The 25,059-nt window shown below is 38.0% G+C and overlaps 2 protein-coding genes and 1 long non-coding RNA gene across 3 annotated transcripts; all 3 read right to left on the bottom strand.

Moving 5' to 3' along the window:
• Positions 1–30: 30 nt before the first annotated feature.
• On the bottom strand, positions 31–4,934 carry LOC149052199 (polycystin-1-related protein-like). The gene is made up of 9 exons (XM_089180390.1): positions 4,614–4,934; positions 4,288–4,458; positions 3,819–3,944; positions 3,289–3,474; positions 2,646–2,885; positions 1,677–2,405; positions 1,135–1,368; positions 220–886; positions 31–35 (listed from the first exon to the last, which is right to left on the bottom strand). The coding sequence occupies exons 1-9, from the start codon at positions 4,932–4,934 to the stop codon at positions 31–33; spliced, it is 2,679 nt and encodes an 892-aa protein (XP_089036516.1).
• LOC149052198 (uncharacterized) lies at positions 4,920–5,693 on the bottom strand. The gene is made up of 2 exons (XR_016181375.1): positions 5,539–5,693; positions 4,920–5,217 (listed from the first exon to the last, which is right to left on the bottom strand). It is a non-coding gene; the product is annotated as an uncharacterized LOC149052198 (long non-coding RNA).
• Positions 5,694–7,532: 1,839 nt separating this feature from the next.
• LOC149052197 (macrophage mannose receptor 1-like) lies at positions 7,533–18,150 on the bottom strand. Its single transcript, XM_089180380.1, has 4 exons — positions 18,020–18,150; positions 14,972–15,007; positions 12,003–12,413; positions 7,533–7,939 (listed from the first exon to the last, which is right to left on the bottom strand). The coding sequence occupies exons 1-4, from the start codon at positions 18,090–18,092 to the stop codon at positions 7,533–7,535; spliced, it is 927 nt and encodes a 308-aa protein (XP_089036506.1). The 5' UTR covers positions 18,093–18,150.
• Between the last annotated feature and the right edge of the window lie 6,909 nt (positions 18,151–25,059).

Raw genomic sequence — 25,059 nt, 5'->3', positions numbered from 1 at the left:
GCCACTGCTCACTGACACCCTTTTCCCAAATCAGGCTATAGAAGATTGTAAACGTAGCAGAAATAGCACAAGAACCAAAAAACAGGAACCAGGCGATATCTTTGATTAAAATAGCTTTATAGCAAGGACTGTTGTTACTCGAGGACTTTTTGGATGCTTTTTTAAATAAAAGCACTATTAGTATGTTTATTGGTGCCACAATGAGCGCACTTTCAATACCAGTAACTACTTGTCTCCACGAGAATTTCAGCGGTCCAACTTGAATAGGTTGTTCATATTTTCCTTGCAGCTCATAAAACATTGCGTTTGCAAACATGGATGTCAAAAGCACTGAAAGGCAGCAAGAAACCCGCTGTACTCTTGAAAAGTGACTTCTCTTTGGTTTGGCAGCAACTGACACCCAGATATGTAGCTCTGTAAGCCCTCTCCACCAGCGTCTTGCAACCTCACTGGCAAAGTCCATTTGAGATACCGTTGCTTGAAACATTCGCTCAATACGCCCGTCTCCGCGCTCAAGAGCAAACCACTGACTGACCATAAATTTCCAAGACTGATTGGATTGTACGTCCCGAATGAAAATTTCCTCTAAAAACCACGAAGGACTGTCACCAAAGTTGTTATGACCAATCTTCACTTCTCGAATCACACCAAGAGATTTGTTAACATACAGTACAAACATGGCCGAGTTACCACGAGAGAAGAACACGTCAATTGAACCAGTCTCTTCTTGGCTGAGCTGAAGAATGCCACTCCTTCCGTCAGAACCGTAAATCTCCATAGCAACTTGAGCTGTTGTGCCTGAGTATATCCAGACTCCTGTAGTTATTATTATCTCGTATTCATATGTACTCTCTGGAGAGGATGGCAAATGGACTGTTAAAACGTTCTTAAGAAAAATGATAATACCATTAATGAATCCGTGATTTACTTTTTTTACTTTTTCCCTTACTTAAAGAAAAAAAAAAAATATATATATATTGTTCATATTAAAAAACTTGGAAACCTTAAATAATCTCTGTGATTTCTTCCAAGTTTGCTGATCACTTTTTTTGAGGATACTTAGAAAAATATGAATTCTGCAAGTTTTCAAAGCGTATCAAGTTCTACATAATACAAAATATGTTCAGAACTTACATTTTTAGAGTCTTCTATGTCTGTCTTTCTGACGATAACAAGCACAATCACGTAACTTAAGAAAACCAACGCCACCGCCAAAATAACTGTGATATTTCCAGATTCTGGCAACTTTTGAATCTGCACTTGAACCTTGTCGAAGTCGATAGGATTCGGTTTAACCAAAAGACTTCCCCCGAAGGATGTCAGGTGATCGCAGCCGCAGTTAATAAATCTGTCCAATACTCCTAAAATCTGGAATTGTCCACAGAGAAAATCACTGTTTCGGTTTTCAGTGCTAATGATGCGTCTTGTCCATTCAAAGGTGTTCAAAAGTCGTGATTAGCTATGAGAATAAATTTATTTTTTTCGATGGAAGACTACACACGGGCTCGACAAAGTTTTGTCTTCTAGATTTTCAGTTGCCAAATAAGCGAAGATGATCACAATGGAGCACTCATTTTCCCACAATTACGTGAACTCACGAATTCTCTGAAAAGTGTCTGAACTAATTCCACATTATGAAAATTATTCGATAATGTCAACACTTTACACCGACTCACCCGACAGCCTTTTGTTACCCACATCTCAACTTTCGCTGACCAGTATACACAGCTACCGAAGGTCACCCTCAGAGTATAGTTCTGATCGATTTTGGAATCATAAGCTGGTGTCACGGATGCAGTTTTACTCACGGGTAGGGTAGGTGGGGGATCTTTGACTTCGACGCAAGAGCGCTTTTTCCGTCCAGCTGTAAAACACGATCTTTTCTTTCTCCTGTGTGGGGTGGTCGTGGTGGCATTATAGTTTTTTATGCCTAAAAAGTATTTTCCAGGATGCCTGGCCAATGTTGCTATTGGGGTAGGTGGGTTCGACGAGCATTCTGGTTGTCTCTCCTTTTTGTCATGCGCACTTGCAGTCCAAACACACTGTCCATTTTGAGAGATTGTGGCATTGAGATCGTAGTTTCGAGTCGTTGGCCGTTGACCAAATCGCAAGTAAACAAAAAGATGTACAGTTGGCTCTTGGGGTTTTACTTCTACCTGTATCAGAGTGTTCTCGTACTTGACAGTTATCTCGTGGAAACGTAAATCGTCATCCGTCGTGAAGTACCATAGCTCCTTGGGCATTGTCCGAGGTTTTGATGGAATAACAATAACAATGTCTTCTGGTATACTTGACACTTCCAAGAGCTCGCTTTTATTGTCCTTTAAGTCCAGAAATAGAACCTCAGAGTCGACTCGCTCCTTGGTGCTGTCCCAGGTGTAGGGGTTGAATGACATTGATAGCATCTGCAATAAGAATAAATCAAAACTTTTTGTTGACTTTAAGGAATTGAGGATTAAGAGACATGCTAATTATCGCTAACTGACCATAATTATGGAAGCCAAACAAGAAAAAGAGTTCAGGATGGCTAACAAAGACTGTACCGTCGAATGCGTTTGCTCTTGGGTTATCAGACTTTCCGAAGTCACTCACGGCTGAATCTATATTGACATGCACTCGTTCCTTATTTTGATGTAATCCCCTACCTGGGTGTCGACAAAACTTGTTGTGTTTCTTCCTGTGACGGGCCATAGTGGTAAAATGAAGGTGCCACTTCCACCCTTTATCTGCAGCCCTGCAAGTTTATTTGGGCTATGTCGCCCTAATGTCATCTTCAGGTAACCGGTGGAGATCGATATCATGTTTTCATCCGAGACTCTCAGGGCTAACAATGCGTCTGCAACTTTTCCAAGCACTTTAAGGGCAGTATTAACAGATCTTTCCCCCTGTTAAATGAAAGAAAACATCACAAACAAGTAAGATTAACAAAAAAGAAGCAAAGCTAGACTAAAAAAAAGGGCTTAGCAAAGACAATTAAAATTTTTAAGAGGCACTTGTAGGGTTTGAGACGACCTACTGTTTATAAGAGGTAAAAATAACGAAAAGAAGCGAAGCTAAACTAACAAAAAGAGCTTACCAACGACAATGAAAATTTTTTTCAGGCACTTGTAAGGTTTGCGACGACCTATTGTAAGTAGCGGTAGTGGCAACTTTATTACATAATTTGACAGTAGCATCAGCCTAGCACGCGATGTGTCAATTAAAAATGAGGGAAGCCGACTGAAGTGCAGCTTGAAGTTTCATATGTAACTAGGTTTCACTGTTGGACTATACCAGCTAACAAAATACCTGCTCTTGGAAGCCTAAGGTGGAATCTATTGACGCCATCTCTGCAGATATCTTTAGCACGCTTTGAAGACACCAACCTAAGTTTTCGGCTGATCGAGTGACTAACGACAAATCAGCAACGTCTTTCAACTGGACGGTAGACCATAGGAAGTTCGTTTGCGAGTCGACAGCCGATAACGACAGTTCCTGAAAGTGCATTATGTAAAAACATGGGATTATTCTTTTTAGGATTAGCTGCTCTGCACAGTACATTTCTATTTCTAGGAGTCGGGGGTTAGAGAGGTATCGTCACTTTTAAACCGAGTTTGTTCAGGTAAAGGAATTTGAAAACGCGCTTAAACTTCTTTTTTTGAAACATTTTTAGGTTTTGTGTGATAAACTAAACCAAGACAACCATGACAGCGCTACGGAACTCTGGCTTATGAAAAAAGCAGTAAAAGATTTACATCATTATGTCAATTATGGAAATTTTATATTCCTCCACATGTGTCTCATTGTTCTCGATGAACGATCGATCTAATTTTACTTACCAATAGCCCGGGAGAGACCTTTTCCAAGACGCGAAGAGCAGAACCAATCACGGAGGAGCTTTGAAGCAGGTCTGCAGTGTTGTTTACCTTCACTGACGCAATATTTCTGATTATGAAGTCTATAACCTTGAAATGTAATAAGGTTAATCGAATATATTAATGCAAGAACCTTCTAACATGCGACTATACGTCAGCACGGGTACACAAATATTCACGACTACACAAATACTAGAATGTAAGAGTACACCACGACACAAATACATGAGTGCACGAATACACGAATGGATGAGTTCATATAAATACTATGTATTATTTGTACTCTACTCAGTACAGTTGGATGATAAAAGTCATTAGTACCACATAACATGAAGACACGAATGCGCAAATACGTGGATACGCAGAGATATCATTATGCCACTACGCGAATAGCGCGTCCAAGAAGTATGAAAGCATTTGTAACTGCATTTACCTTAATTTTCTCCTCAAAATTCATCCTGGTTTCTAGTGTAACAAGAACAGAGTTTGCTAATTGTGCCGCTTTTCCCAAGTCTCCTTTTCTGATGACTTCCTGGAACAAACTATCATTTGGCATCAGAAAGCTTTTGATTTTATCTGGTCTTAGACTCTGGGAAGGTCTAACCTATGGAAAGAGCATCAGTCACTATTTATCAAGTTGCATATTTAGAAAAATTTGCCCTTTAACCTCCGATGGGCAGCTGTCAAAAAAAAGACAAAATTATGTCCAAAAAATTTCCCACCTACATCGATATTAGAGTACCTACCGACAAAACTTACCTGTGCTGTTAGATTAACAGGAGAGGCAGAAATTCCGAAGTTATCAGTCACAACAACGTTGAGTCTTATGTTATAGTTTTCTGCATTGTTCCCAGGCGGTATCCCAAAAGTAACTATGGAGTTGTTGACGCCATGATATAACACAGTGTACATACCGTTCTTTAGTCTATATTGAAAACGGTAGGAAAGAGGGGTGCTGTCACTTGTCCAGTTGACACAACTCAGAGTAAAGTATGATTCCAAGGAGATGCCGCTTGACGGAGTGATCGAGCATGTCCCCCTTGTGGGCGGTAACGCAGTGGAAATGTCATAAGCTGACATCGCCCGTAAACCGTCGGTAGTTGTGATAAATAATGCCAAGCGGTACTTATTTCCAGCAGCAAGGGAACCTCCATTTATAACAATGTTGCTTGCATTTAGTGGTGTACTTGTAATGAGTTCTAAATCATATTTTCTTTGCCAAGCAGTGGACGCGTTTCCCTCATATCGCTGGTAGAGTATCCACTCATATGAAGAAATTTGGAAGCACTGTAATCCATGGCATTCTGAACTGACGCTAAGACGTACTGAGGGGCTGATTTTAGGCAGACAATTAATGAAACATCTAGAATGAAGGAAAGAATGGTGATTACATAATGAGATTGTAGATCAATGCGGCGTAACAAGGGTCTTGCGTGTTGAGAACAATAGTGGTCATAGTAACCGCAACAGAAACAAACGCAAAACACAGCGACACGAGGCATTTATGAAAGGTCGTCCGAAACAAATAACAAGAGAAACAACAGCTATGGCAAAAGCAACAGCAACAACAACAACTGAAGCAGTAACGACAATAAGAAAATAGGAAAATAAATCGGGATTTTAGTCGCAACGAAAATAACAAACAACAGCAGCAATAGCATCAACAACACGCTAAATTTCTTACCTTTGATCGATTTTAGGGGGATCTCCTTTCGACAAGTGGATGACTTGATAAACGCTGGCATTGCGATAGTCTTTGGTCACAACCAGTCTAACTATGCAGATATCACCAAGAGACATAGCCCCTGTATCCAAGGAAATTTGCACGCCAGATGCTCTTCCATTATATTGCAAAGCTGACTCGTTTACCTCTGTAAAGAAATCTCTTTTTTTTTCCAGCACAAAGGAGTAATTCCCTGTGATCTTACCATAATGCCAAGTAAAGTTCATTTCCGATTGGTTATCATGTGCAGCTTCAGGGTCATATGAGGGTGAGCCATCCAACGTGATGTTTTCTTGGAGTCCTCGAATCACCTCAGCGCCGCCGGAAATGGCTGCAACAAGGTCCTGAGTCTTACCTAAAAGCCGTTGCAACAAAAGCAAAAGTTTGTCACTTTCTACACTTAGCTTACTGTTAATCAGAATGGTTCTGCTTTGTCATCAGTGTGCTTTGGCAAAGCTGTAGTAGCCAGTAAAAGACATTTTCAGATTGCTTTTCGGGTTAAGTTTCTAACATGGAACCATTGTAATATTACCTCAAGACATACCCCCTACTCAAAATACTAAAGAGTTTCTATTGTATACCCGTTTATGTTCCGTTATGAAACAGCTACAATAGCGTCTGTCAAAAACACGAATTAGACTATAGGATACTGTCCTTCCCACACTTTTAAGACAAAACCCTAGCTCCAGAAAAGGGTGGCATGAAAAAGGCGCTGTAAGAAAAGAAGAACGACGAAAAGTTTATTTTCAGGTGTGCTCAAAATGTATCATAATGCTTAACACTCCAAAAAAGCTGAAAAGATGCCATGTGAAATTGGAAAAAGCCTAACTTTTGGAAAATAAGCAACCTTCAGTTTTTGATGACGATAAGAAAGTCGGTGTTGGTAAAACTGTCATTGTTGTCGATACTGTCCTTGTTGATGATCCTGTGTATGTTGGTGATGCTGTCCATGTTGGTGATGCTGTGTAGGTTGGTAATGCTGTCCATGTTGGTGATGATACTGTTAATGATTCTTCTGATGACGAAAGGATGAAAAGAACAAAAAGAAATATTAACATTTATCTAATTAGTTTGAAAAGCCTCCTCTCTTCTTTAAGGACAATACCATACAGGTTTTTAATATGAATTTGAGGCAATTAAAGTGAAGGTTAATAGCGACTAATTAGTATTGTTAAGGGATGGCGCACATATTGTTCGAAGTAAAAGAAATAAAACAACAAGGTCAACAAGGCTTAGTTAATGCCTTGACTAACTTTCACCAAAGAAGGCTGAGATCCAAAGAAAGAGGGCTAACTACGAACTCTCAGCTCGTAAGTACAAACAGGTAAATGGGCAACCGCTCAAAGGAAAGCACTCGACGAACATTGTAAAAAACAGTGATAAAATAGCCCGATGAAGGAATGCGATTTCTGACCTTAACTTTACAGTTCAAAACGATCGCATATTAAATTAGATTATAATAAAAATTAAATTGATTCCCCTAAGCGAAGAACCAATAAGTCTGCACGTTTTTTGTATTTTTTTATAAAGTGGTTATTGGCATGTATCTTAACCGACATGAGTCATTAGCTCATCACTAAAGGTAACGAACGCACTTCACCTAATCACGCGTTATCATGTAACAAAGCAATTGGACTGACGATTCTTTGTAAGTGATATTCACCACCAGTTTCATATCTGTTTTTACTCGTAATAGTGATAGTAACAGAAACATATGTAATTTTGCTCTGCTCACCAGGTTAAAAGTTAGACATGTATATCGTGAAAACGTTCATTGAGATTGTTTTAAACATATTTTCAATCACGCAAAGTGTAAACTTGATCCTGACTGTCAGGGAGTTTATATAAATTTTGTCGTATCACAAACGTCGGCAACTAATGTTTTTATAACGCTTAAGCGCTTCTAGTGCCATTGAGTTTACTTAAAATAACATTAAAAAACAACAACAACAAATCTACTCACCCTTAGGGATCTCACAAATATAAGCGCGCTTTTTTCTCCAACTTTCACCATTATCACTTCCAAACACGCCCAGTCTGCCATTACTAGACCGCTTGTACATGAAAGCCGCGTCATCTCCAGCACTTGGCTCCCCTTCTCCCCATTTGTAAATAGTTAGCGGGCTTCCACTCACCCAGGTCCAATTCCCTGCTTTTTTCGTTAAACCAATTCTCCATTTATTGTCATAGTTCTTAGTATTTCGCCTTTGAATCTCGTCATTAATGAAATTCCATTCTCCTTCGGTTTCAATGGAAATTAGATCCCCTCCTAAGCTTTGGCAGGTGTCTCTGCTCGAGTGCCCGTAGTTTCTATCCGCCGAAATTATGTACCAAGAGTTTTCAAAAGTTAGATTTGAGCATTCTACAAAATAATAAAGATGAAAAAATATACATATATTATCCTAATGATGATAAACAAAGTGATAAACATAATAATAATAATAACATAAAAATATTATAATCATAATGACAATAAAGGATAAAAATAAATGAGATAGAAAACGCGACTTACTTCCTAATTGATTCCTATTTTTTTTAACATCGTATGTTTATGTTTGATCAGTGTTAGTTAATAGACTTGCATCTTTCTTTACTACGGTGTCCGCCATCTCTAACCTGCTTTTCTGAATTAACTTCACATCAGCTAAGATTGTCTGTGAATTCATGTAATTTTTTTTAGTTTCTTGTAACTGGAGATACGTAATTAACCTTACAGTTGTTACGGGAAAGGTTGTTGGAAAAAAAAAACAAAACATTAATTTAAAGTGCACAAGACAATCTCAAAAGATTATCTGGGTAACGGTAATCAATATGCACTTTATAATTTAGAGTCAGTCTTGCGATTTAAATAGGTTCATCAAACTCGTGATGCCTCGTCCTTAAAGTGACATTTTCTTAGATCTCTCTGAAATCCTGAGGGCAATAACAATAGTTTGGAAGCCACCCACAATACCTTTCGGGGTTATCTCTTGCACTTCCGACACGCATTTTTCCGACAACCTTTCTCAAAAGAACTGTATCTATTATTTGTTTTTCTCAGGAAGAGCGATAACGAATCCTGCAATCTCATTGGTTATCAATGCGGTCCGAATTTTCTCATCTCTCTGCCCACGGGCACGGTATCGCTTGAGCGAACCGCCGACTACATCTCTAGCTTTGTTGTCATTTCTCATAAATTGATTTTGTTTGCCGGTAACTTTAAGCAAATTATTTGGAAGCAAATAAGGCCGATTAATAAATGATTAATCCTCTCTTTCTCTCTCTCAAATCACTTTGTTTGCCTGCAAAAAAATTGATTTTAAAATGAATTTTCGTAGCAAATATGTTATTAAATGGGTTGGCGCACGGCCTAAAAACCGTTTGTAATTAAAGTAAACCGTCACTAGAAGTAACTCAGAAAGTTAAGGTATTTGTTTACGCTTGAATACATTGATGGAAATTTCATACATTATATAATTATCTCAAACAATTTGTTCCCTGAAGAACAGTGAGCGAAGTCTTCTGTACTTCAAATAAGCTTTCGGTAAGTCTTTGCAACTCTGTTCAAGTTGGACATTGATAAGGCGGTAAATTTCACAACAGTGAAAGAAGAAATTTAACGAGAAAAAGCTGCATTAAAATTGCCCTTTTGGTGAAAGACCAGAGTTACACATACGATTGCACCAAACAAAAGGGTAAATTCCCACAAATTCAAAACATAGCATTTACTTACAATTGCTTTCCACTTAAATTTATTTTCCAAACCAGCACTGTTGTTGTTCATGTTCTCTAGCGTGCATGCGCTTTTTTCTGACGCAATCTCTAATTGACATGTGTCAGATTGTGACAGATACTTGTAAAAAAAATGTTTCAAAGTTCGGTTTGGAAGCCTTTCAAATCATATCTTTCACTACTCAACTAAAGATATTTCGTTGAGGCCTCTTTTTAATCTGTAATACCTCAGTCTGTTTCAACTACCATTTACTTGCTCAAAAATTGTTCAGTCTATGGAGAATCTTACCGTAATTATAGCCCTAAATCATTACGGTTCTTTTTGAAAACATTTCGTTGAGTTTAAGGAAAAACATACTGTTCTTCACCAGCCTAGGCCGGTTCGTATTGGGAAAAACTGTGCACTCTGTCCTAAGTATTGGTGTTCAAGACCTTGGGCACAGTCTTACTCAGTGAATAGCATATTTATCACTGACTCGTACAAGAAACACACAAACGCACACGCGCGCACAGACACACAAGATAAAAATACTTCGGTGTCACGCCTTGTGACTCGCGGCAAGGGAAAATTCCGTGCGCTTGATTATCCCAATCGTGTCGCGCTCGACAAAAGTTGTGAAATGTACAATTTCGATCGCTGTTTTTCCAGCTGCAGGCGATGCAAAAAAGGACAATTCTAGAGTGATCAAATTATTTTTTAAACATGTTTCCCTAAAATTTTCCCGTGCATTATGTTCAATTACCAATACGCGCTTAAAAGTTCATTCATCGCTCACACGCACAAGCTAGGTGAGCTGAGCATAATCTGTGAACAGCATTTTTCTAAGAAGCAAGAGCAATTTTCATGACACAAATGCAAGACTGTAATGTTTCAGCACATAATTTAATTACTGGGATACCTCTGGTAGCCCAGTCATAAAATGCCTTTGTTTTTTTGTCGTCTTTTTTTTTTTTTTTTTTTCCTCCGCCACAAAATGGAAAAATTGCGCAATAGTACCCAGAGGTCATTGGGCCCTCAACACCATGACAACTCACTGTGATCCAATGAGGTGTTCACATGCTGATCACGCGTGCTATCTTGATGATGATTGACGTTGTCATGCACGGACAGGGCCGGGTCACATGACGAACACCAGATTTTTGCCCATAAAACTATTTTGTCAGTCGTTTTGTATTTCAACGTAATTGGATTACGATTATCTGGAGCATTATGGGGCAAACGCTCAAAATACTTATAGACGCATACACAAGTCGTATTGTTCGCGGCCAGTCCACACAAAAAGATGTTATTGAGCGGTAATTTTGGAACGGACTGAATCGCGAACGCTTGAAAGCCATGAAAGCCTTGAATGCCTTGTATGTCTTGTATGCTAAGTATGCCAATGTCTTAGTTGAAAACTTTAACTCGTTGTAAAAAGCAAAATCTGAAATCTGAAACCAAACTGCATATACTCTATGCAATCTATTGAACAACACTAATACCGTGAGACTGAAGAACAAAATTCAAATGGATGCAAACTGCTTGAGAAGAAAGACGCCATGTTGGATTCACTTGCTGCCAGGGAACGTAGCTACGATAACAGTGCGAATGGTATTAATTTCACGATCAGAAAGGTGAATCTTATGTTTTTTTTCATTGTAATTGTATGGATATTCTTTTTTAATAAATAAATGATCCAAAATCTCGTGTTTTTTGTGTATAATGTTATTATGTTAAGTATTTTTTGCGCAATTGTCTTGTCACAGGCGACCCAAGGTCACGTCTCGAGAATGAGCCAACGATTGATTCACGAACGCGTCCGCGTTGGGTGACTCAGAGTAAGTTATGCTTGGAACCGTTTAAAATTTGAACACGTTATAAGGAATAGTATAGGGAACGAAATATGGTCGATTTACAACGATAAATATTTCGAAATATGAAGATTTTTCTCGTAAAATCAATAAAACTTACTCATACCCTGAGTATCCGTTTTAGTTTCTGGCGATTGTTGCCGTTTTAAGCTTGCTTTACCATCACTATTATTCACGTCATCTACTTTTATTACTTTGGTAAAATCTGTACAGACATCACACCAACCAACTATGTTAAAGGCTTGAAATTATATTACGATCGATTTTCATCAAGAAATGGGCCAGGAATTTTCCACAATAGTGCAAATAATCGTGAAGGCTGATCGCGGAAAAGCGATTGCGTGACGCTCGGTAAGCTGTAAGATGACATGTTATTATATACCAGACGTAAAAACTCTTCAGATTCTCAGTCTGCATTTTGTACCCACTGTGCAGTCTATATTTTGTATCCGGTCTGCAGTCTACATTTTGTACTAACAGGTATCCGTGGCTCAAATACAGGTTATTTTTGGTGACATTTATTCGCACAACACACATAATCTACCACAAAATACCTGTGTGTGAGGTAATTCGACATTTTCATTCTTTTCCGCTTTAATAATCTTCTTTCCTTTTGTAAGAATGTAGACCACTTACAATGTTTCAAGTAATCCACCCACCCTAGAAAAAATAACTCTTGCATGCATAGCATGCCTATGTTTTGAGACAGGTGTATGCCCTTGGCCAGACTTGAGCTCACTATTTCAGTATACTAGTCCGACACGCGTAGTATCACTACACTTGATTCCACGGATCTAGTACCATCCAGGCATCCCATTTACCCTGCTCACAGGGTCTAGTTTATGGTTCGATTGTGATCTTACCTTCGGGAATCTCGCAAATGTAGGCACCTGCATGATTCCAAGGGATACCATTAAAGAGGCCTCCATTCTTGGATATTTCCGCCTTTTTTTCGTTACCATCTGGCTCAGAATCTCGCCATTTCGAAATATTCAGTTGTTCTCCACTATTCCATATCCAAACCCCGTCTCTCTTCCATAAACCACTCACCCAAGTCCAAACCCAACCATTCTTCTTTAAACCAATGTGCCACGCACTACTATTCCCAGTACCACGCTGTTGAATCTCATTTCTGATAAACTGCCATTCTTCTTCAGTTTCGATGGATACCAGGTCACCTCCCTGACTGAAGCAGACATCCATGTTGTCCCACCAATATCCTCCGCTTTTCGAAAATATGTAAGAGGAGTTTTTGAAACAGGTTGCTTGGCACTCTATGAGGAAAAAAAAATTACACCCATTTTGAAACCACTGGTGGTCCCTGTAATCTGATTGGCTCTAATTGGTGCGATTTATTCACGAATCGCATCATTTTTCGCTATAAATCGCAGCTTTTTCCCAGCCAATGACGAGGCTTCACTAAAAACAAAACAAACTATCAGATTTCAAGGCTTGTTTAAAGTAACCAATCACATTGCAGGAAAATGAAGACAAAGAGTATGATGTGGCAAATTTTGCCACTTTTGATTATTTTAGATATATAAAATTTTTATATTTGCACTGCGGTGAAGAAACGAAATTAAGAGATCCTCGCAGCTAAGAACACTACTGAAACGAGTAGTTGAAAATAGGACCTGAAAAATTTCAGGCCTGTTTGAATCCATAACCTCAGCGATACCGGTGCAACGCTCGAAGCTAACAAGCCAACTGGGAGCTGGTCAATGTTGGGTTCAAATAAACCATTCAAGTGATGAATGATGATTTAGATATATGAAATTCATATATTTGCACTGCGCTGCTAGGATCTCTTAATTTCGTTTCTTCACCGCAGTGCAAATATATGAATTTCATATATCTAAAATCATCATTCATCACTTGGATGATTTATTTGGACCCAACACATTGACCAGCTCCCAGTTGGCTTGTTAACTCAGTTGGAAGGTCCTATTTTCAACTACTCGTTTCAGTAGTGTTCTTAGCTGCGAGGTCTCTTAATTTCGTTTGCAACTTTTGTTTCCAAAACTCTTATTCCCCCCCCCCCCCAAAAAAAAATGGATGAATTTAATTTGAAATTGGCTCAGTACTGCATCAATAATGTATTTGAACTGACCAAGTCCTGTATTTGGGCGATTTCAAAATGGATGTAATAAAGTGGTAATCGAACCTCGTGTCGTGCAAATCATACATGCGATTTCAAATCGAACTCGCGCTGCACGCTTGTTCGATTTTGAAATCACGCGTATGATTCAGCCCAAATTGCACTCCACTCAGTTCAATTACCATTATAAATAAATAAAAGAATAAATGTATACTGATGATAAAAATTGTGAAATTGTTGTAATTGGGAAGATCAGGGTAGCAGCACAGTTATTCTACGACTTTTTTGTTTTGCTTTCCAACCAACGTTTTGAATCACAATCCGATGTATATCTAACAGGAAGCCTATGTCTGATTAGTGTGATAAACAGTCACACGGCAAAAAAACAAGCGTTCACCGTACGGAAAACGAAGGTTGAATTTACGGAAAACGTGGCAATTTACTATCGTTTACCCGTGTTTTGCCTACGGAAAATCCGACGTTTTCTGCGCGTTTTCGCATCGGTGAATCCCAGTATTCGTTCCATTATTCGGTAGTTTTCCTTTGCGGTAAATGCAGGTAAACAATTCATTTTCCGGCATTAACCGCTCGGTTAACACATGGCAAACAGCGTGTTTTCCTTTCGTTCATTGGCATTTTCCGAGTGAACAACAACGTATTCACCGGAGTTAACAGCTGAAAACACGCATTTTCGGGGAAGGTTAATGTGTGTAAATACGGGAAAACATAATATTTTCCAGAGTTTGCAGTTCGTATAACGCATAGAAAATGCCATGTTTTCTTTTGTTCGCAACCATTTTACGCCCGGTGAACGAAATGTTCACAAGAATTATCCAGTCGAAAGCATGCATTTTCCAACGTTTTTCCGCAATAGTGAATTCGAGAAATTTCGTGAAAACGCATTTTCAGGCGTTTTACCTTTTATTGTTGTTCGGTTAATCTATGGAAAACAACATGTATTCTGCCATTTACAGCCATTTTGCGCATTCCAACGTTATGTTCACTGGTATTAACCAGTCGAAAGCATGCATTTTCCGGTATTTTCTGTAACGGTGAATTCGCGCAAGGGATGCATTTTCCCGCGTTTACTGCCGCACGGTCAATTACTGTTCGTTGTATTTCACTTCCTGGACTCAGCTCTACTGCAGGTTCTCAAAGCATTTTGTCCTATTTCCCTCTCCCAGACAGGATTAGCACTCCTTTAATAATTCTTATCAAGTTTATTAATGCACAATGATGTTAGCGGTACAATTTTTTCAGAGTCCAAAACGGAGCCTGATAACAATCATGTTTGTCATCCTTATTTCACTTTACACATTTTTTCTCTCTAAATCCAAAAGAGGCAAAACTTAACCCGTACAGTATAACTGATATCATAAAATTGGAAGGATGACTGTCTGAAAAATTATGTGCGGGTCTATATATACAAACTATAAACATTTTGCAAAAATGAGTGTCAAGGTTTGAAGAAAATATAATTATGTGAACTTCATGTGCTGAGGGAATCAAGGCAACATTCTGAGAATACCACCTTACATTTAATTTTATACCTTAGATCTATTTTAAAAACTTCTAATGTTTGAAATTGCAACTGAAGAATAAATTTAATTGACAGAATTTTCTTAAACCTTAACTGTGAAGGCTGCATGTATCTTTGACTCTGATATATTAATTAATTATTTGTCGTTCATTTTAAGGTACATCAGTGTTAAAATTGGAAATACACTGACTCACCTGTTCGTGGCAATTCCATCAACAAATGAAGGATGACTGTGGAATAGAAAATGAGCAAATGAATTGATTGTTATCTCACGAATAACATTTGAAACAATGAAAAAAGTTTATTGCGTTTCGTTAGATTAGATTAATGCTGATGCATTTTACTTGTTAAATGCCCTTAAACATCTTTCCAATAACTTTTATTCCCTTCTATAGGTAGCAGACGGAGAAATAAAAAAAAAAAAGTGCGGCATCTCTGCAATTTACCAATCAGCTCAACGAAACTTGTTACCATGATGTGGGAAACATTTTTTAAGGATAAGGTAGACCTTCGCGAATGTCCTTCGGACAAAAAATTCGGACAAAATTTTTAAACGGGTTATTCGGAGTGCGACCAAACTATAAAACAATGAAAAGGACGTAGAATGTGCTATCCAGAAAAAAGATGATGTTTCGTCTAAGCTCGCAACAATTCGAAACGGACGATTTTTCTTTCAGCGAATTAACCAGGTACTAAGTCTGACCGCTCAAATAAAACTCCTGCACAATTTGAATCTTGAGGGGTTGGTCTCCAAAATTTTGAGGGGATCTTTCATTTTCTTGGGCGTTTCGAAACTATGGATCAGCAGAACGCGGAACCTGCGGTACCTCCAGAACCCACATATATTTATTTTTGTAAAAGAAGGGCATTGAGATCAGTATAAAGTTTGCTTTCGGGTACAAAGAAGAATAGTTTAAAAGAAACATATGTTTTAATTGTCCATGATGTCCAACTTGGCGAGCAGTCAGCAGTCATCTAATTTGAGTGTTGATAACTGAACAATAATTTGAGAGCGCTAACTGCTTGGGTACTGCGATATCTGATTGACGCCTCATGGAAGGCTCTCAGTATAGATTTAGGTTGGAATTCATTATACATGACCTTGGGATGTGGAACACGAGGCGTTAACGTAACATCATCGCCCGTGATGCTCGTAGAATTTCAGGGTGATCCATTAAACATGACTAATATAATAAGAGGACTTTATTAAAAGCCGAAGACCGAATCTTTTAATTAAGCTGAAATCAATAAAGAATCTCCATGTGGACGTAAGGAGTTCCATTGCTGAATTTTAATACGTAAAAATTGTTTAATTTTAAGGGTTGTTTTAATTATTTTTCTGTGAGTGCACGTCACTTTAACAGCTTATTTCGATAATCAGCTATCGAAATTCATTAATACTAACGGGTTTTTAGCTCGCGATGAGAAAGGAAAAAGTACACCAATTCAACCTTTTTTATTCCAAACCCCGGATCGAATTTTAAACTCTGAATATATCTAACCAAATACCATTTTAAGTGGACCCTGATGATTAAGTGCGATCTCTTGTCCAAGCACGTCGAACGTTCAACAGCTATCTGAAGAGGATAAAGGGGTAAGTTTCTAAAGAAACTGTGGTGCTGCGTCGGTGGGGAGTATAGCAGGTAATTTAGTGTTAACAACTGAGTTGAAAACGTAAATTAGGCACCGTAAAGCGTAAAAAAGCTGACATTTCGAGCGTTAGCCCTTCGTCAGAGCGATTGCAGGAGTTGTGGGTTGTGTGTGGGTTTATATGCAGAAAGTGGAGCTACACCATTTGTGGGGATATGGTGACAAGAAAACAGGAATAAATTAGTTGAATGAAAAGCGCTCGTTGATTCTGTGGGGATTAAGGGTGCCGATTTGGAATATAAATTTTTGTTTTAGCGTTTTACGGCTCCCGGCCGTTACATTGACGATTGCATCGGCGCTATCTTCTCTACCAAAGAGGAGCTCAGTCAATTTATAACCGCCATCAATTCCTTTCATCCGGATCTTAAATACACCTTGGAAATTTCCGACACTTCTTTGGCTTTTCTAGACATCAAAATTTCAATTGAAGGCAACGTTTTATATGCTCTAGTGTTTACTACAAACCTGCAGATTCACATAGTTACTTGTTGTATTCATCTTCACATCCATCACAAGTCAAGAACTCCATACCTTTTTCACAGTTTCTCAGACTTCGTCGTTCATGTAGTGACGACTCTGATTTTTTCCGAAAAGTCAGAGGCAATGTAACAGTTTTTCGATAAACGTGGTTATCCTGTCTCTGTCGTTCAAGCGGGCCACCACCGTGCCCAACCAATTGATCGACAGTCAGCACTACAAACGGCTGAGAAGGATAACACGTTTTCAACTCAGTTGTTAACACTAAATTACCTTCTATCTGATGAGGAGACGTTTTTCCCTTTTGACATCTTGTCGTGATGGCATAACACGATAGCAAATAATGTGTTCCTGTTATCCTAAATATGGCAGCCACAGCTGTTGTGCAGAGAACCATAACGCAAGCAACATGACCACCGTATGAATGTCTCGCCTGTGCTATTTGATCTTTGTTTACTTTGCACTTTATGAAATCTAAAAGGCTTAAGGAATCCAATTTATAAGAGATCCTTCTCTGATTATGAACTGGGAGTTTAATGCGGACGTCTTTAGAGTCTGATCTTTTTTTGTTTTAATTAACAGAGCCAAATATCCGTCACCTGACATTTTTTTCTCTGTTTGGTTTGGCTGAACTTAAAAACAGGACATTCCAAACTCGATATAAATGTTTAACAAATGGAAAGTCAAGATATAATTAAGGTGGTACTTACCTAGCGCACAACTTATTAAAAAAAGTTTTGCACTCTTTGCCGGATTCAGTTGTACTCATCACACAATTCATCAAGCGCACGATACTATTATAAGTTGCTATCAGCAAGCTGTCTTTACACTTTATACGAATGTTTCATTGCGGCTTTTTCTTTTTCAATCATTTGGCATCGTACGGAAAGTGATTAATATCGAGAAACTAATAATAATGATAATACAAAGATCCCGAAGTTTTGCTTTGATGATTAACAAATAGTTTAGAAAGGGGATTCGTAGATTTTGGTATATTTCGTTTTAAGAGTTCCGTAGGTTTAAAATGGAAATAATTACTTCACAAATTGGAAAGTCAGTTTCGACGGTTTCATAGCTACAGCAGAACAAACAGGAATAACTAGCATCGTACTTACCCAGCACATAACATATTAGAAGAGTTTTTAAAATTTTGCCGGATTCAGTTGTATTTTTCATCCAGTCCATCATGCTCAAGATATACAAAGGTTGCTCTTAAGAGCTATCGTTACACTTAAACTTGATTCATGAAACGCTTTCATATGAGTTAGAGTTTAATGAAGATCATGATCTGTGATCGCATATTCATGGCATTATTCTCTATTTTTATTTTTCTGTCAAAGACGGACCAATAGACAAAAAGCAATTTGCAGCAGATGTGGAGCATTGTTTTCCTTAATAAGATCGAAAAACCTCACAGCATTAAAACACTATTTGTAGCTGAAGTTTTGTAAGGAAGCAGCTCAAAAATAATTGATGTTCAGGATGATTATTTCTTTATGAGCTCTGCTCTATGAAAGTTGTCTTAAACAAACTTCTGCTTTATTGACCGGTAGCTAAAGCTAGTATGCCATCTGTTCGTATGCATAAATTGAAATGATTACTACTCATTCATCTCGCCGATCACGTGCGGCGCATTTCAGTCAGTGGGTCTAATTGCTTTATATACCTCTAAATTTGATGGACTAACTCGCTCATGTGTTAATTAACGTGTATTATTATTTTCATAGCACGGCAAACTCCGAGTCAAAGGATTTCTTCTCGGTTTTCTTAGATCATGAGTTCGATGTGAGTTTACATAAAGTTGATCGTTAATTGATTAGGAAACCAACGGATGCTAACGGCCATAGTTTAGTGTTCAGCCTCCAAAACAACTCTCCTCTGCAAAAGCGTCATACAGACCATCACTTTTGTGTCCGAATGTTTGAATCCCAACATTTTAGGAGGAGCGTTGGGGTCAAAAGCTCTTAGTGCAAGATGTTTCTGGGTCATCGTGATGTGCTCTGTGGGCGAGACATTCTACTCTCCCACGATCTCTCCACGCTCATGGAATAATTAATTATTCATTCTGGAATATTCCTTAGTCCTAGCTGCGATGTATCCAGTCAATCGAAGCTTGAAGCGTTTTGACCTACCGCATTTGAGCAGCGTAGAGAGAAAAGTGCTTGTATATTTCATAATAGTTCTTATTTTATTTCTTCCGTCTTAATCGCACGCTTCGTCACCATATTAATTTATAAATGAGTATGACGTAACCAAGACTGTCTTAAACTGTTTGGCACATCTACATAATCGACTTCTTCTCTGGCTTGTTGAAATTCATCTTCAATGCTACGTCTCCTCTGTAGTGATATTTGAAGACGAGGCCCATGGAAATATTCCGCATTTCTATCGCTAGGCTTTTTCCTTTAATTTGTATACTCTGTGTAAAAGTTCTTTAATTATTGTTGTTTAATGATGTGTGCCGAATAGTTTATAATCTCCTGGTTTATGCCATTTCCGGCTAACATTGCCTTAATTTAATTCCAAATTAATCAATGTATTTTCGATTCAAAACGATGCCCCTTATCATAGGGATGCAAAAAAAAAAAAAGGGTAAATGTAACTGATCCACAAAAGATCGATTCATAAGGTTTTTTCTGTTTTTTTGTTTTTATTTTTTTATAAGTTGTTTATTTATTCAAACATTTACGTAGTCATTTACTTATTTATTAAGCAACAACTTTGAATGTCAGCGTTAGTTGCTAAGACTATTAGTATTATTGTTACGGCACAATTTAACCGACAGGAGCATTATTTTTCAACAAACCCAACTACTTCATTAAACAACTTGTAATATTCTTATTAAGGGGCGAGTCTTAAAGGAAGTAGGGTAATTATCCTTAAATATACTTATTGAGGCCCACTACAAATTATATCTTAGCTTACCAGTGACACAATCTCACAGTTGTCTCTAAAGTTCCTCAAAATCAACAATCTCTTACATTTGCTTTCTTTTGGTATAACTTTCTGATAAGTCAATCTGTCCTGACAACAACAAGTACTGCTTCTGCACTACTGAGTCCTTATATACAAAGTATTCCAGAAACTTCTGGAAGCTTACAACACAACTGTTTTGGTAGTGTTACAGCATGGCTACGTAACCCAATAAAATTCTCCAGAAATTCCTTGGTACATATGCCAGCATTCTAAAAATTTCTAGAAACTTAATATCAGTATCTGGGCCGAAGGCGCTATGTGACAGAGCCATTTAAATTTACGACAAAACGGCTTATGTAAAACAGTACCAGTAAACAACCCTTATCTAATTACGTTCAAATGAATGGCCTTATGTAATAAATGTTTTTAAAATGTACGACCTTAAAGTTCGTAAAAAGCGCCCGTCAAATGTTCGTAAAATGCGGCTGTTAAATGTTCGTAAAATGCGACTGTTAAATGTTCGTAAAATGCGACTGTTAATGTTCGTAAATGCAGCTGTTAAATGTTCGTAATACACTCGCTAAATTTTCTTAAAATGCAACGGTTTAATGTTTGTAAAACGCGACTGTAGAATGTTCGTAAAATGCGACTGTTAGATTTTCGTAAAACGCGACTGTTAAATGTTCGTAAAACGCGACTGGTAAATGTTCGTACGATGCGACTGTTAAATGTTCGTATAACGCGACTAATAAATGTTCGTGAAATGCGACTGTTAAATGTTCGTACAACGCGACTGATAGATGTTCGTAAAATGCGACCGTATAATGTTCGTAAAATGCAACTGTTAAATGTTCGTAAAATACGCCCGTTTAATGTTCTTAAAGTGCGACGGCTTAATGTTCGCAAAACGCGACTGTTAAGTGTTCGTAAAATGTGACTGTTAGCTGGGTCTTAACTGTTAAATGCTTCTGTTAAATTTTCGTAAAAAACGATCTTAAAATGTTCGTAAAAAGTGATTTTTAAATGTTCGTAAAAAGCGATTAAAATGCAACTGTTGATTTTTTATAAAAAGCGCCCGTTAAATGTTCGTAAAATGCGACTGTTAAATGTTGTTAATTTGCGACTATTACGTATTCGTAAAATGCGCCCATTAAGTGTTCGTAAAATTTGCTAGTTGAGTGTTCGTAAAATGCGCCTGTTAAGCCGGTTTGTGAAATGCGATTGATTAGAGCTCGTAAAATGTGACTGTAATGTTTTCTTAAAATTTGCCAGTTGAGTGTTCTTAACAAAAGTGCACCCGTTATGTTTTCGTAAAATGCGACTGTGAAGTGTTCTCAAAAATGGGACCATTAACCGTTTGTAAATGCGACAGTTTAGTGTTTTAAAGTGCACGACCGTAGACTGTTCGTAACATGCATGATTTGAGAAGCGTCTGGTTGACTACACGACTACAAAAAGTCCTTCAGATGCAGGAGTTTAAATTACTCTTAAAGTGCCGAATATAAAGGGTTCTGGAAGTAAGGGGAGAACAACTGAAAGATTGGAATTAAGATTGCAACAGTTCATGGGTGGCGATTAAACACAAAAAGCGGGAGAGAGCTAAATAACTCTAACCTCTGCTAAGCTCTCACGCGGTTAATGGAAATGAGCAAAAGAACAAAAATGGCGGGTTCACGCAGCTGTTTCCCTTAAACAAACACAACAGTCGTTCATCGCTCGTCCGCCTAGTGAGTTAGAGCCTGAAACAGGCTAAAATAACTCACACTGATTAATCACTCAAAGGCAAAAAATAACATGTTAAACCCTTAACAACAGCAACATTATTATCTTTTTATTTACAAGTATGATAAAGCGAACAGCAAAAAGTAGAATTTATGCCGGTTTCCGCAACCGCCTCAGCTAACGCCTATTACCGACATGTGGCTTCACTATTTCCATTTTTATAGTTATGGCCTCTACCGATTTTCTTCCGGTCAAACAAACATCAAAGTACTCGCCCTCTTTGAGATGAATCCTCCAGGGAGCAATCTCCCTATACGCCTCGATTGTGTGTTCATCAGTAAAGCAGCGAAGCAGTTGAAAAAAGAAAAAAATATTTACTTTAATTTATTACTTTTTGGAACGTTTAACAACTGTGCCGTTATGCGTTACGAGGCATCCAGTAACCTAGGATTTTTTAGGGTATCGCTGGTTTCCAAGACATAACATATCCAAGTTTCTCCTAAAAGATTTTATGAGCCATGGGTCAGCTTTTTTATGGTCTCTTTAAGTTCGGGTTTTTGTGTTTTTTTTCGGTTTTTTGACTGGGATACCTGTGGTAGCCCAGTCTTAAAATGCCTTTGTTTTTTGTCTTTTTTTTCCTCCGCCACAAAATGGAAAAATTGGGCAATAGTACCCAATGGTCATCGGGCCCTCAGCACCATGACAACTAACTGTGATTCAATGAGGTGTTCACATGCTGATCACGCGTGTTATGTTGATGATGATTGACGTTGTCATGCACGGACAGGGCCGGATCACACGACGAACCACGAGATTTTTGCTTATAAAACTCTTTTGTTAGTCGTTTTGTATTTCAACGTGTTTGGATTACGATCATCTGGAGCATTACGGCGCACATGCTCAAAATACTTACAGACGCATATGCAAGTCGTATTGTTCGCGGCCAATCCACACTAAAAGATGTTATTCAGCGGTAATTTTTGAACGGATCGAGTCGCGAACGCTTGAAAGCTATGAAAGCCTTGAATGCCTTGTATGTCTTGTATGCCAAGTATGCCAATGTCTTAGTTGAAAAACGTACACTTGTTGTAAAAAGCAAAATCTGAAATATGAAACCAAACTGCATATACTCTATGCAATATGTTGAAGAACACTACTACCGTGAGACTGAAGAACAAACTCTCATGGTGCAAACTGCTTGTGAAGAAAGACGCCATGTTGGATTCGCTTGATGCCAGGGAACGTAGCTACGATAACAGTGCGAATGGTATTAATTTTACGATCAGAAAGGTGAATCTTATGTTTATTTTCATTGTAGTTGTATGGATATTCTTTTTTAATAAATACATGATCCAAAATCCTGTGTTCTTTGTGTATAATGTTATTATGTTAAGTATTGTTTACGCAATTGTCTTGTCACAGGCAACCCAAGCTCACGCCTCGAGAAAAGCCAACGATTAATTTATGAACGCGTCACGCGTAGTGTGACTCTGTGTTAAGTTATTCTAGGAACCGTTGAAAATTTTAACACGTTATAATGAATAGTATAGGCAACGAAATATGGACGATTTACAACGATAAATATTTCGAAATGTGAACATTTTTGTCGTAAAATCAATAAAACTTACTCATACCCTGTGCATCCGTTGTAGTTTCTGGCGATTTCTGCCGTTTTAAGCTTGCTTCATCAAGAAATGGGCCAGGAATTTTCCACAATAGTGCAAATAATCGTGAAGGCTGATCGCGGAAAAGCGATTGCGTGACGCTCGGTAAGCTGTAAGATGACATGTTATTATATACCAGACGTAAAAACTCTTCAGATTCTCAGTCTGCATTTTGTACCCACTCTGCAGTCTGCAGTCTATATTTTGTATCCGGTCTGCTGTCTGCATTTTGTACTAACAGGTATCCGTGGCACCAATACAGTTTATTTTTGGTTACATTTATTCGCACAACACACTTAGTCTACCACAAAATACATGTGAGTGAGGTAATTTGACATTTTCGTTCTTTTCCGCGTTAATACTCTTCTTTCCTTTAGTAAGAATGTAGACAACTTACAATGTTTCAAGTAATCCACCCACCCTACAAAAAATAACTTTTGCATGCATAGCATCCCCATGTTTTGAAATAGGTGTATGCCCTTAGCCAGACTTGAGCTCTCTATTTCAGTATACTAGTCCGACACCCGTAGTATCACTACACTTGATTCCAAGGATCCAGTACCATCCAGGTGTCCCAGTTATCCTGCTCACTGGGTCTAGTCTTATTTCAAAGCTTGGTTTTTAAGCGATTGGATATCTCGGTTCACCGAAACATTTGAAACCTTAATTGTTAGAGATTTTATCACACGGTTTTCAAGACATTCCATGACTCGGTTCTTAGGCGCTTTACCTGATTTTCAAGTTTCACCCTATCTTGTATTGAGCGAAATAATTATTTTTCAGCAATCTGACAAGTCAGGAATACATTTCATTGTAGTGCCTACGCATTTTACGAACATTTAACAGTCGCATTTTAGGTACATTTATCGGTCGCACTTTACGAACATTTAACAGTTGCATTTTACGAACATTTAAGAGTAGCATTTTACGAACATTTAACAGTCGCATTTTACGAACATTTAACAGTCGCATTTTACGAACATTTAACAGTCGCATATTACGAACATTTAACGGGCGCTTTTTACTAACCTTTAACAGCCGCATTTTACAAACATTTAACAGCCGCATTTTACGAACATTTAACGGGCGCTTTTTACGAACTTTAGGGTCGTACATTTTAAAAACATTTATTACATAAGGCCATTCATTTGACCTTAATTACATAAGGGTTGTTTACTGATACTGTTTTATATAAGCCGTTTTGTCGTAAATTTAAATGGCTCTGTTACATAGTGGCTTCGGCCCAGATACTGATATTGATCCAGTTTTTCTTCCATTGTAGTCTTATTTGCAAGAATATTTCAATCAGACTTCCCCTCTCTCTACAAACGACAACATGTTGGCTTCTAGGAAAGTGTTCATCTGCGCGAAAACATCTGAGAAAGTTCATTCATTCTCCTCCATACTTAATTTAATTTAAGAAGGAATAAATACTATACAATAATATATTGTAGTTTTTTTACCTTTTGCTGAGGCCACTCCAAAACATACAGCACTTCTCTGCTGTCAAGACCTGAAAATGAATTTTATCTTGTCAGAATAAATCAAAACAACGCATAGCAGCTAATTTTCATGTTACCTTAAAGTTTTTGAACTTTGAAATAACATTTTCCCGCAACTTCTCTGGCTTGGGGTCAATAGTTACTGCCATTATCCTGGAGTTAATATACCTATGAAGGAATTGTATTTGAAAATGGATCAGAAGCAAGGAAGTAACATTACTACTTTTGGTAGATTCAAGCGAATTTTTCATGAAATTTACAATAGCACATCTACACAAACATGCGTTTTGTATTGTACACAAAATATGTCACGATCTTATTGGATGGAAGAGAATCGTTTGTATTTTATTT

Source organism: Pocillopora damicornis, chromosome 1 (genome assembly GCF_964200805.1).
Source record: "Pocillopora damicornis chromosome 1, jaPocDami1.2, whole genome shotgun sequence".
NCBI classification, from domain to species: Eukaryota; Metazoa; Cnidaria; class Anthozoa; order Scleractinia; family Pocilloporidae; genus Pocillopora; species Pocillopora damicornis.
The sequence above is the reverse complement of the archived record's forward strand: the minus strand, read 5'-3'. Positions and strand labels throughout refer to the sequence as shown.